Genomic DNA, 13,363 nt, shown 5'->3' with positions numbered 1-13,363 from the left:
ATCCTCCTAAGAGGTCTTCTTAACATTCATTTTAATTACTTTCATGTATATTTTTTCAAGTAGATATGTCAACACTCTAATAAATCAATATCTGCTTTTGAACTTTTGCATTGATGCTTATCTTTTTGCTGCAACTAATAGGATTTCGAAACTAAAGAAAAATATTGAAAGTCTAACATGTATATATGAATATATTATATATGTTATAATACCAGTATTAAACTTATTTTAATTTTAATTTCATTTTTTTGTGGTTATTTGTAATGTGTGGAATTCCTCTCAGGAAAATATTTATTTTTCCCTTTCCATTAATCAAACATTTTTGCTATATGTTAATGTTAACAAGATCTTTAGTCTGGACTAGAAGCTACTTAGGGACCTGGTTTCTCCAGAACCTGTTAGAAAGTATGTGAGATAAACAACCAGAGGAAAATACGGTAGTCTTGTCTTGTTCCAACCCTGCACTCTAATTTTGTCATGCTTGCATTCTGAGAGACAGTAGTCTACTAAACAATTTAAGATGTTCAATTCATTTATAAGAAGGGCTACTTAAAAGTGACCAGGATAGTGATGATTTTTTTTTGTTTTTTAATCATTAAACTTTTTTAAGGTTTTCAGTGAGGTTTCCCTCTTGGATCATATGAAAATATCTCTTGATAACACTTTTAAAGTAACTGATTGCAAATTTGAATGATAATTTTTGCAAATTTTGCAAATAATAAATTTTGCAATTCAGAATTTAATATAATTTTTATGCTCTAATAAACTGCTATCTGAATTATTTTATATACTACTTTAGATAATCAAACAATGTCCAACTAGCCATTGTGAAGTTAAACTTAACTAAAATTATTTCCTTATTTCTAACTCCCTACAGTTGATGTTTAAAGCATTTTGTTCAAGAAGGAAAAGAAGCAGCAGCTTGGTCAAGATTAATGTGTATTTAGGTATTCAGTTCATGCTTCTGACCTCACGCCATGCCCTTCCACAATTGTGCACACTGCTATTTCCAAAATTTTAAGGAGGAATAGCATTCGGTCATGTGATAATTTAGATTTGAATGATGAATCAGGCATCATTCTTTGCTGGCATGCTTTCCATGAACATGAATACATGTTGTGTTCTATAATTAGTTATGTGGAGCAACTTGAACTCAGGGAATTTTCATTAACTGTAACTGTAGTAGCTTCTCTTCAGTTAATTAAAGCAAGGTCGGAGGTTCCAGAATTGATCATTGCCCACTTGGAATCCCTTAAACAATATACAGGTTTTCTGTATGGTAAAACACCACTGACAGGTGTGTTTTCGTCTACTAACAGAAGTTCACTCTTCACTGGACTTTATAAATTCCATAGTATTTTCCTGGTGCTATTTAAATAAAGATTGGATTTATATTGCTAATACCTAAGAAATTGCAAGCATTCTCCAAGGGTTCTCAGTACACTTGAACTCTGTTTCTCCTTTTACTTTACTTGTGAGTATATTGATATTTATGTTTAGTTCTCATAATATGCAATCTCCAGCATTCAGTCAAACCTGGCTCTTTGAATGAAAATTCCATTGAAAACTACAAAGTAATTATTAGACATTGCTTCTCACCATATAATACTCAGAGTAGTTATTCAAGTATACTATTTAGAAATACATTTCATCTGCCTGAAACTACAGATAGACACAAGCAATCACTAAATGGAGCTGTGAGATACAGAGATGTTTTCTAAGCCAAAACTATGTGAGGGGTAAAAATTCTTGAATTACATTAAAATCCCCCAAGATGCAGTAGCAGGATGGAGGTCTGAAATTTCTATTTGTCACTTACGAAGTAGTTTCTCAGGGGAGACCTTGCCTTAGCCACAGGTGGGCTTGGAATTCCCAGACCACATTCACCCAGGATGAGTAGCTGGCATCTAGCTTGACTCTGTACTTGGAAGAAGGTTAAGAACATACAGTGGGAGCCAGGCTGTTTGATTGGGCTTCCTTTTCTTCCCAGCATTACTGGAACCTGGCATATTTACTCTGGCAGTGGCAACTCATTCCAGTAGCAGAAGCAGAATCTATTTGGAGTAATTTTACACATTTGCAGCTTCACACTCCTTCTGAGAAATCCATATCTCCAGCCTATGTCCTTCTCCACAGAAACTGGGGTCCCAACACCACAGGGATCCTACAGCAATACATGCTAAGCAGAACTTCCTACCCATAATTTCAGGCCTGCCAGGCCTTTTTTCTATACTAAATATTAGTAGCAGCAAGCTCTTTGTTTTTCCAGCCCTGTATGTATTGCTGCATCCTGCAATTATCAATAAAATGTTTTGCTTTTGCCCTTTAAGTTTCCAATACCCATTTAGCAACTTTTCATAGGCAGTTATGTCTGCTAAACATAACTAGTGTAGATTCTGAGTGCTTTTTTTTTTTTCTAAACAAAGCACTATGGCTTCAGAAATAGCAGAATATTCTTTGTTTCTCTGCAGGTGTGTTTAGTAGCAGTTGGAATTCTCTGGGAAATGCTTAGGGGAAGACAACAAAAACTGGGTAATTCAGAGGTGTGACAGTGGACTACTGTGGAAGAACTATTTACCCACATCATATTTCTATTTCCCTGTCATATACACATTGCTATGTAAATATCAGTATACGTAAAACATTTACCATCACTACGAATGTCTCTAGGAGTTAGCATTGAGTCAGCACTAAATATATACCAGTCATTCTAACATAATATGACTTTCCAAAAACACAAATCATATTTCTGTATCAAAATATATGAACTGCTATGAAATCCCCAAAGTATAAAAGTTTACTATACAAGTAACATTGTAAATAAAATTATGTATCGTGATCATTGACCAATCCCGTCACTTCTGTCAAAGCCTAGAGAGGACTAGTGCTATTGACTGGTCTTTAGCTCACACAAAGCCAGAAATCACAGTTTAAGGTTTCCTGTCTGCAGTGATAAGCACATGTGTCATTGAACAGAAACAGATAATTAAAAGATAGACTTTGTCAACAAAGATGAAAGTGCAGCAAAGTAATTTAGAGTCATAACACTGAAAGTAAATTCAAATTAAATGGAAATGGGTTTATCAAAAAGATAGTTGAACAAAACCATGTTGACTCATCATTGAGACCATCTACATGCATAACATGATAGATAATTATTAGTTTTCCTATAAATCCTCTGTTATTACAGGACAGAGATTAAAACAAATTTAAAGGTTTGTAAAGTCTGCTGCCTCTAGTCAACATAGAACTTTGATGTAGTATAAAGGCAGATAAATTTTAGAAGGTTCTACTAAATTATTTTAAATAGTTAAATTCAAATATTACAAAAAAATTTAAGAATAGGCAACTTCAATGTTAAGCTCCACTATCGAGGTTAATCTATGCAAATAAGCAAGTAAATCTATAGGACAGCTTATTGAAACTTCAAATTTAAAATTTTTAACTATAAAATGTTCTTTTAAATGGTTTAATCAAGAACACCAGTGAATGAAATACATGAAATAGAAGATAATACAAATGGCAGAAAATAAGGTTGAAAACTTGACATACCTGTTGTAGAAATCATCTCTGTAGTAATCATAGTCAAAGACATAACCACTAAGGAGGAGAAGGAAAATAGTCAGAACATGTTTAAATAATGTTAACTTTGAAGTCATAGCAAGAAATTCATGTTATCTTTTAATGACATATTTTAACATAATTATGTATGCAAAGGGTTTTATAAAATAATATACAATTTCATAGTTGTGTTATAATGTCATTACATGTTGGCAATGTAGAGACAGATAATAGTGTAGTTTGGAATTCACGGCAAGTTCAGACAGTAAAACAAATATTTTTAACATTTATACTTAAAAATGAACACAATTGGTGAATATTTTTGTCTTTAGACAAAATACACTGGTTTCTTGTTTCTAGGATAGCAAAATTGCTTGTTCATCCTATGGTGTGCTCAGTGAAGTTGAACATAAAGTAAGCTGAAGACTGGTGGAATGTTTAGTGACCCACTTATTGTAGGGGTGCTAAACAGAAGGATAGATATTCAGCAGTATTTTTCACTCTAAAAACTATTGGTTAAATATTTAGAGACACTTAAAAAAACTCTGCTGAATCCTATCGACAATGCTTTAGTATTTTAAAGTATTTAAATTGGAATAATATATGCATTTCAGGGAAGAAGTTACGATGACAGAGCTCCCTTGGGACTATACAATGAGAACTATGTCTGCTTGATAATGGTTTCTATGAGTACCTTTATATGTACTTTTACCTTTAGTCATCAAAACAACTATGATGTACAGTGTAAGTAAACTTTAAAAGACCCAGGCGAATGAGTGAACTTTTGTCACTACTCTGTGACAGAGCTGCAATTTGAGAATAAAGCTTCTGAATCTGGAGCCATTTTAACATCTTTCAATCCTCTTAAAACAGGAAAAATCTAAATTCTATGGTTTATTTTGTATCTGTAGTATAGAGCAGCAATATTTTATTGTATATTTAGGGTTTTTTTTCATTGTGATAACGCAGAAAGAGCAGAAATTTGTCATTCTAACATTTTTCAGTATATAATTTGAGTGTATCATTCAACATATAATTTTAACCATTTTAAGCTCACTCACACAATTCAGTAGCATTAAACATAATCACAAAGTTGTGGGAACACCAACACTGTCCATTCCAAGAACATTTCCACCATACTAAATAGAAACATAGTTTTCATTAAACAATAACATCTCATTCCCACCTGCTACAACCTGATCACCTTTAATATCCCTTTTCTCTGTATAAATTTTCCTCTTTTAAGAACCTCTCTAATCATGCAGTAGCTGCTATAAATCATGTGGTCACATGATCATTTTTCCTTTTGTTTGGGTTATTTCTCCTAGAATAATGCTTTGAAGGTTCATCTTTTATGTCTTAGATATAAGAATTTCATTGTTTTCTAAGGCTGAATGTTACACACACATTTTCTCACAAACACCATTTTCTGTTTATTCATTTGTTTGTTGGTAGATATTTGGGCTATTTCTGCAATTAGTTGTGATGAATAATGATGCTATGAATCCTGGTATAGAGTAGCCAAATCATTTCACTTGGGTATAAATATCTAAAAGATAATCTCTGGGTCAAATTATAGTTTTATGTTTGTTCGTAGAGCCAGTTTATGACAGAAGCATAATTTTATCTTTCCAAATCAATTTAATAGTCATTTACTTTGCAACTATTCTTATATCAGGAAAACTGAAAGACCTTTATTAAGAAGGGATTGCTATTCTTGGTTTTAAGGACAAATCCACATATGTCTCCTTAGATTTCCTCTTCAGAGAAAGAAAAAGCCTGACTTAGCCTATTCACTCTATGAGGATTGATCTGTCTCTAGTGTTGACTTATGTAGCACATACTGTATGAGTTGAGGTTCTGAAATATAAAATGGAAGCCTATTTCATCTAAGTATCTGACTACAACATCATACATTTTCTGGCCAGAGTAATGCTGTGTTCATCCTGGTAAACCCACCTTTGTTTGGTAATGCAGATTATTAAAATAGTAATTGTTTATCTTGTGGTTTATACTGTTGGCATAGACACAACTGTCCCTTCAGCTGAGGGATTTCAATGACAACCTACTGGTTGCCACTGAGCACTGCAGCATAAAAGTCTCCTTGAAACCTCTCTGATAAACTGGTGCATAGCTTCCCTTCATTAGATTTACTTACCTCGGCTGAAATCAAGGTAGATGAAGACCTTTGCCAAACCCTTTCACTGGGAAGTCTTCTTTGAAGTTAGACTCCTAGTTCACATAGCTACTCTTCACTGCATCTTATGTTCAATAATATTTAAGAGAATGTTGGTAGAAGACCAGGGTATATTTAATAGAACTCTTGCTTTAATAACACCAACGAAGGCTTCAACAATCAAATCCAAAGGCAAAAATATCTAAACCTGCATATAACCATGTACCTGTAGTGGGAAATCTAGTTTGAAACCATATACTTCTTTTTTTATTTAATAACCACATTATTAGAAGCATTCCATTACAGCATTAACACATTCAATAACAATTTCCAGAGCAAAGATGCATGTATTGCAATATTGGCTGTAAATTTTTAGGTTCACAGTTGAATTAATACACTTAGAGTACTGAACTCAGTATAAACCCTATAAGACATAAAATTGAATGAGATTTTAAACTCCATTTCATTTTAACAGATACTGTTTCATACAGAAAAACTAATTTTCAAGGCTACTAACACTTAGATGTTTGCACATGTGTCTTTAATCTCTATGTATCTATTTATTACTAGTCACAGTTGGTTACTTTCTGAGATCTACCTGAACATTGACATAAAATCATCAGGTAGATTTCAATAGTTATGTGGTTCACCTCTACTAATTAACATGGAGAAAATTTTTATGATTCATCCTCAAATATAACTCTCTTCTTTAATTTGTTTATTTTTTGTATGTATTTCATATAAAACATCCCAAACAATCTTATTCATCTATATACCCACATCCCAAATGACATCCTCCCATAGTCTCCCTACCACCCCTGGAGCCGATAACTGTACTCCCCGTTACTGTCCACTATGTTGTCAGAGCCCCAAGCCATTCTCCAGTGCTTGTCCATCTGCTGAATCTAGTCAGCCTATCTAGAGTTTCTTGTTTTAGAGAGATCAGCTCTTCTTCATCTAGCAGCAATCAGTTGCCAATATTCCTTTAGGTAAGATTGGGATCTGCTGTTCATTTTCCTAGTTCTATGCTGGGTTACTGTTTGGGAGTCTCTTGGGCCACCCTGGCCAACAACTTAAAGGAAGGTATCCCCTGTCTGGCATTTCTTGTTGTATAGCTTTTAGCTATACACATGGACTCTTAAAGAATTATATTGATCCCTTTAATATTGGTTATACTTTCCTTTTGGGTGTTTAAGACCCTACAGTTGACCCAATTTATTTTTACTCTTAAGGTTGTTTGAGGATCTGGCCCTCAGGAGACACATGGGCTTTGGAAGAGCCCCTGGCTCCTTATATTTACCAGTTTCATCTATGTAAAGGTAAGTCAAAGGTCCTACTTGATCATGGCTGGCTTCACTTGGAAGCATGGAGGAAATATTTCCTCTGTGTTGAACCTCCTATTTGTAGACCGGACACTAGTTCAAGTCCATTGGGTGGGGTCTCCATGGCCTCCTTGGTCAAGAGGACATGTGATGCACCACAGTTACAGGATGTTTTGAGAGATGTTCATAGTCCCCTGGAGCTTAGTTGACCTAGGAGGGCAAGGAGCAAAAACTGTCCTTTGTGTCCCTCTGGCCCAATTAGTATAGGCCTCAAAGTATGGCTGTTAGACATCCAAGAAGGTTAGATCAACCAGTCTGGTACTTTTAGCTACCATGTGCTATGTAGATAAAGCCTGGGTAAAGACCAAACATTCTCAGATAAACCTTGCCTAGACGTCTATTGCAATCCTTGAGCTAGGTGTATGTATAACTTGTCAGTAGTTTGTTCTATTAATATGGTTCCCTCTGGTTTTTTAAAACTAGCTACGCATTATTTATCACTCACATTGTCTAACCCTTCCACCATGGTTTCCCCATTTAAGTACCCCCATTTGTCCTTTAATAATACCCTTCTCCTATGGTCCCACCTCTCTTGAGCTCCTTTCCTTTCATCCCTGAGGTTCCTTGTATGACCCTCCCTCCCCTTAAAATAACCCCATTTTTATCCATATCTCCCTTATTAATGCCTGGGAAACCATATACTTCTATAGTCTTCTTTACACATAGTCATATTTAATCTTTATTGTAAGGCATAAGAAGAACAGAATTCTTCCAGCTTTGTTAGATCCTGTGTTCTAGAGATGTTAAATGTCTGAGATAACACAGGCAAGTCCTGCAGTGTGATCATTCACATAAATCTTTCTTCAAAATTTGATGAAGAGCAGGACATCAGGGACTGAACATGGCATTTGACTTTAAAAGCCATAGTTTCTGTCTTTGCCTATAATTTCAGTCTAGTTGAACAACAAGATGGCCTCAGTGATCTTTTCTGCTTCATTAAACTTCAGATAGGTTTTTCCTTACCCCAGACCCTGCCTTCCAATTTTCATAGAGCTTTTACTTTACAAAACATACAGTGATGCATCTTAATTCTCTCTCTCTCTCTCTCTCTCTCTCTCTCTCCCTCTCCCTCTCTCTCTATCTCCTCTCTCTCTCTCCCTCTCTCTCTCTCTGAAACTTTCTCAGTGGCACAACCCAGAAGCATCTTTCTTAAGGACCTAGGAGCTTTCCCTTTGACAACAATAGCCTAGGAAGTCAATTCCTAAATGAACCTCCACTCTCTCTCCCTTTACTGCTCCAGCTTCCAGTATCCACTATCATGCTTATACTTCTTATTGCAACAAGCTTTTTAACTTCCGTATTTGATAAAAAGAATAAACTAGGAAGTATTTTATAACAGGGCTTCTTAAATTTTTTAACTTGAATCCTCTTTTCATTCAAAAGAATTTTATGCGATCCTGGGCATATGAGTATATAAAATAGATATAAAATGAAACATTTATTGATAATAAACTGTGAAATTTATTTTAAATCACTTTTTTCTTATACATATAATTTTCAATTTATTAAAATTAAGGCAAATTTATATACCAATGAAATTCATGTGCCTGTTCATTTTGCATAAAGAATTAAATCCTGGCTAAATATTTCATACTGCAGGATGGATAGCCTTTTTACCATTTTCCTGAAGTGATCAATATTTTAATTTTATAATCATCTATGCTGAGAATATATTATTATATAGGAAGAGGTGACAGAAATATATTTAGGGTTGTTTCAAATATTGTAAATTCTGAATGGTATTCTAAGAAACTCATCAGTAACTTAAATTGCGATTTTTAAGATCAAAAAATTTAAAGGCAATACAATGTAAATATATGCTAATTTAATGTATGGTGGAGAATGATGGTGGGAAAACATTAGAAGTCTTTGTTTACCAAAATTAAGCCATTATGTTTCTAATGACAGAAAACTTCATATGAACCTTAAAAACACTGTAATTAATAACATAAGAAAAAGTCTCAAACCTGACCCCAGCTATTTTAGGGAATTTATTGGTGATGTATAGTGTAATGATACATTCACTGTAAAATATGAATATACATAGTGCATTTAGAATCAAGACTTCAATGGATTCATATGACACAGCACAAGCAAACACTTCCAGAAACACCTCAAATTCAGTATGCATTTGATTTTGATTTCATTATATATTCAGAAATCACTCACCATGGCCAAAATTTTTTGTGACCTCTACATTCTGTTATACAACCCTAGATGAGGTCAAGAGGCACATTTTAAATAGCTGTGCTCTATAGCAGAATATGGGGGTTTAGATATAGATTACTTATTATGAATTTAAAATAGAGAGAAATTTGGTATATGGTCATTTTCATCACAGAGAAATATAGATGCTTGAGTTGATAGATATAAGAATGACTCAGATTTGATTTGATTGTTACTCATTGTTTACACATATTGGAATATCACACTTTACCCCATAACCATACACAATTATTATATGTCACTTAAAATGAAAAAAAATATTTCTAGTCATTGTGTAGGAGGGCAACTTAAAAACCAATTATTAAGCACATGTCTTGAACTCACTGAGTGACATCTTCCTTTCTCTTTCTTTTTTTTCTTTTGTTTGTTTTGTTTTTCGTTTGTTTGTTGAGTCATGGTCTCCCTATAGCCACAGCTGGCCTAGAACTCCCTATGTAGACTCCACGGCTTGCCTCCATCTCACAAGGATCCTCCTGCCTCTGCCTCCTGAGTGTTGGGATCAATGATATGTGTCACCATGCCCAGCTATGATCTCCAAGTTCCACAACAGCTCACATCGGCTCTTAAGAACTCTCCTGCCTTATGTTTGAGCGGAGCTGAGTTGAATGTCTCTCTTATTTCAGCAATCTTACACATCTTCCTTGCCTGTTTAACTTTTTGGTACAATTTTCTTTGACAGGGTATAAATAGAAAATAAGCTAATAAACAAATAAACCAAAATATAAAATAGAAGGAAACACATGAAGTAGACAGAAACAGGTTTAGGAAAACTATTAGAAGAGATTGGCGAGACTCAGAAAATAACAATTCTTTAAGATGACATATAACCAGAGGCTTGGAGAACAGGAAGGTCTAGCCAAGATTTGGAGAATAAACAGAACAGATTCAGAGGAAGAAGTATAGAGCACAGATGAGGAAAGACTTAGGGTTTCCATATCTAAGGTCAGTCCAGAGCACAGTCCTCACTCAGATCATAAACAACACATGAGCCCTAGGATGCCCTACTAGAAAGATGGAGGTTTGGAGACAAAAGGCCAAACTTGTTTTGGAGGTGGTTTAAAACAGGTGTTTGTGAGGGACTGCATTATCTGTTCCTGGACTGGGGACAACTGGAAGGAAGTACTAGAGCAAACAGTATTAATTTTGAACATAAGTCAAAAAACACTTTCAGGGTAAAAAGGGTACTACCTAAATGAGAGGACCCATGGTGACAGAGATTACTGGGACTTGAGTCTGGGAGTTGTAAGTACATTGACAGAAACAAAGGTGAGTAGGTTCAGAGGGAACTGAAGACATGTTGCTGTGGATTCTAGAACTCAAAAAGAAGCAGAAAGTAAAGTAGCCAGGTCAAATGTAGACAGGAGGTAAAGCTGCAAACAGAGCACTCTGAGTGGTTCCCAGCTTGCCACTCAGCCAATTCCATATTTAACCTTCTGCTTAAGTACATCTGAAACCCTTTTCCAAACTGGGATATATAACAACTCACCTTATTGAGCCCAGTTTTTTTTTTAACACATTGCTGTCATTTCTACAAATCTTTATCAGTTTATGCAGAGCTAAGTTTGAAGCAGAGTTCTCTGATTTTTCCTGTAGTGCTGTTTCTAGAGAGATTTATTCATATAAATAAGCTTAATAACATGAGTGCTTTAGGATATAGAATTTTATCCTCCTGGAATGTTAAAGAGAACACCTTTAATGTCTATGATTAAGATGGTAGAAAGATTTAATTATAGATTCATAATTTCAATTAAATGTTTACGTATGTCACCTCTTTTAATAATTTCTCTGTCACAAGTATCTCTTAGGCCTTCTTTCTTAGTTCCATTTTCCTGATAATATCTACCTTAAAAAGTGATGATTTTAATCATAATATCCACAGAATAATGTTGAGCTGTTACTAATTCTGACAGACATATGTGAGCATTAATTGTGCAAAACAACGTAAGTCTAGAGAAAAGAGGCTTCTTAAGTAGCTGTTGATTGATGGGGAAATCTCTTGCTCTAATGTAAATTATCTGTGTTTTCAGATATTTCTGAACTTATTTTCAAATAGGTTCAGAGAAAGAACACATGAACAAATTGTTTTTACATTTGTTCTGAGATTCTTTTTCATGTTATCAAGCACACAGAGAGTTTAATTGCAAAAAGAAACTATGACACACTGGGTAGTTAATAAAGAAGTTATTAATACAGATGACAGTAATGATTCTATTAGCATGCTTCACACCTCTAGGAAATGCTTCAATAATTTAACGGCTTTCTGGAAATGTTAAAGTGCATTAGAAAAGGGAACTCTTTAAAATTTTTCTCATTTGCTGTTTAAATTATCTTGTCCAACTTGCTTACTTTTGTGCTAATGTGACTGCAAAAGACATGTTTACTAGAATCAGTTGGAATGAAATATCCTGAATTGTGGAATCCCCATGTCCCTGCCATCAGAATTCAATTTTACCTGTCAAAGTTAAAAATGAAATGAAATGCACAAATAGTCTTGTCTCAAAGATCACACCAAGTCAGATTTTGTCTTAATAGTTTGGTTATTAGCAGGAATGTCAGCATGGTGATTGGCTGAGGACCCGAGCTCTGAAAGCATTCTGTACTTCCAAGAAAGAAGAAAGGATTCCAGGATCTGCGAGGTCATGCCAGGGCAGGTCTAGGAGTCCTCATGAAGCTTTCCCTGTGTTTCTGTCATCTTCCTGCATATTTTTTTTCCTCTCTAGGTTCTGTTATTTTATGTCTCCTACCTTACTTGTGAGCATCTATTTGGAATTATCTGTCAAATGATGGGGTTGCTAGGAATCATATTCAAATATACTAAGTTCAGGCATCAGAGAATTGTACTGCAAGGAAAGTAGGTGTTTCAGTTAAAAACCTATTCCAGTCTACATCCTCATCTTCTCTTATAGGCAGTGAGAGGCTGTTATGCATATACGATAATCTGTTTTTACCTTTAAGACAGAAGTCTTTTTCACTTTTAAACTCAATATTGTATTGTAACAATTTGATCCTCAAAGCCACAGGATCCAAGATAATAATGAATTAGATGTTTAGAACTGTCAAGGAAGAAACTAAAAACGGGAAAGGTGAAGGCCTTGCTTGTTTGGCACCCTGGTCATTCTAGCGAGTGCTAGATAGTTGACGTTCTAAAACTGTAAATGATGGTTTAGAATATTTAACATGAACAAGTATTTAATACTGGTTATTATAAAGAGTGCTATATTTTTATTCTACTTCCCAACGTACCTTTATTCTAACTGTGCAGATTTTCTTAATTGAATGGGGAGTCAGAATTCCAAATGTAATTGCTCAAGTCAAAAAACTACATTATTTTTTTATTACTAATGATTAAATGAGAACAAAATAACTTTCCTGGAATTTCATTTAAACTTTTTCATTTATAGAAAAAAATCATAATTCATTGGCCTTTCCAATATATTCAATCAATTTTATCTAATCCTTTTGAATTCATAAAGCCAGTTTCATATGAGTAGATTAGTACACAAAGTATTTATTTTTTTGCCTGACAGAACTTCATTAAAACATAATCCATAGAATATTACTAAGCTCCCTAGCAAAAGCAGAAAACATTTCACTTGTTTCTTAGCAGACATCCTGCCAATAATAAATACTACCAAAGCTCTTTCAATTGCTTTCTCTGGCTCCCTAATTTAAACTGAACAGTCAGTTGCTGAATCCTTATTTTGCATCAGGTACAATAGTGGGAGTTGTAGTTAATAATATCTAGAGAATCTTAAAGGAATACCGTTATAGTAAAAAGGATTAAACAGATATGCAGATAACAGTACTTGGAAGCAGATTCAAAGAATGACTAAACAGAAGTAAAACTTGCTATAGGACATCAGAAGTAGATGCAGCAGGAAGTACCAGGTAGGACAGGGGATTTTTTTAAATTACAATTGTGATAGGGAAAGGATGGAAAATAACTATTGAAAGATTAGATCCTTCCAGTGGCCAAGAAAATTGATGATAGAAAAATTTGGGACAAGTGTGGAGAAGA

At 34.5% G+C, this 13,363-nt stretch overlaps 1 protein-coding gene across 6 annotated transcripts in view; it reads right to left on the bottom strand.

The window, feature by feature from the left end:
- The window catches only part of Ralyl (RALY RNA binding protein like), a 759,508-nt gene that overhangs the window by 79,755 nt on the left and 666,390 nt on the right, over positions 1-13,363 (bottom strand). For all 6 annotated transcript variants that reach the window (XM_008836810.2, XM_017799088.2, XM_008836801.2 and 3 more), the window contains one exon: positions 3,553-3,600. In XM_008836810.2, the coding sequence (XP_008835032.1) occupies positions 3,553-3,600 (48 nt within the window). The remainder of the gene's footprint in view (positions 1-3,552; positions 3,601-13,363) is intronic.

Source organism: Nannospalax galili, unplaced genomic scaffold (genome assembly GCF_000622305.1).
Source record: "Nannospalax galili isolate Female #2095 unplaced genomic scaffold, S.galili_v1.0 scaffold370, whole genome shotgun sequence".
In the NCBI taxonomy this organism is placed as follows: Eukaryota; Metazoa; Chordata; class Mammalia; order Rodentia; family Spalacidae; genus Nannospalax; species Nannospalax galili.
Note: the sequence above shows the minus strand (reverse complement) of the source record. Positions and strands in the feature narration are given on the sequence as shown.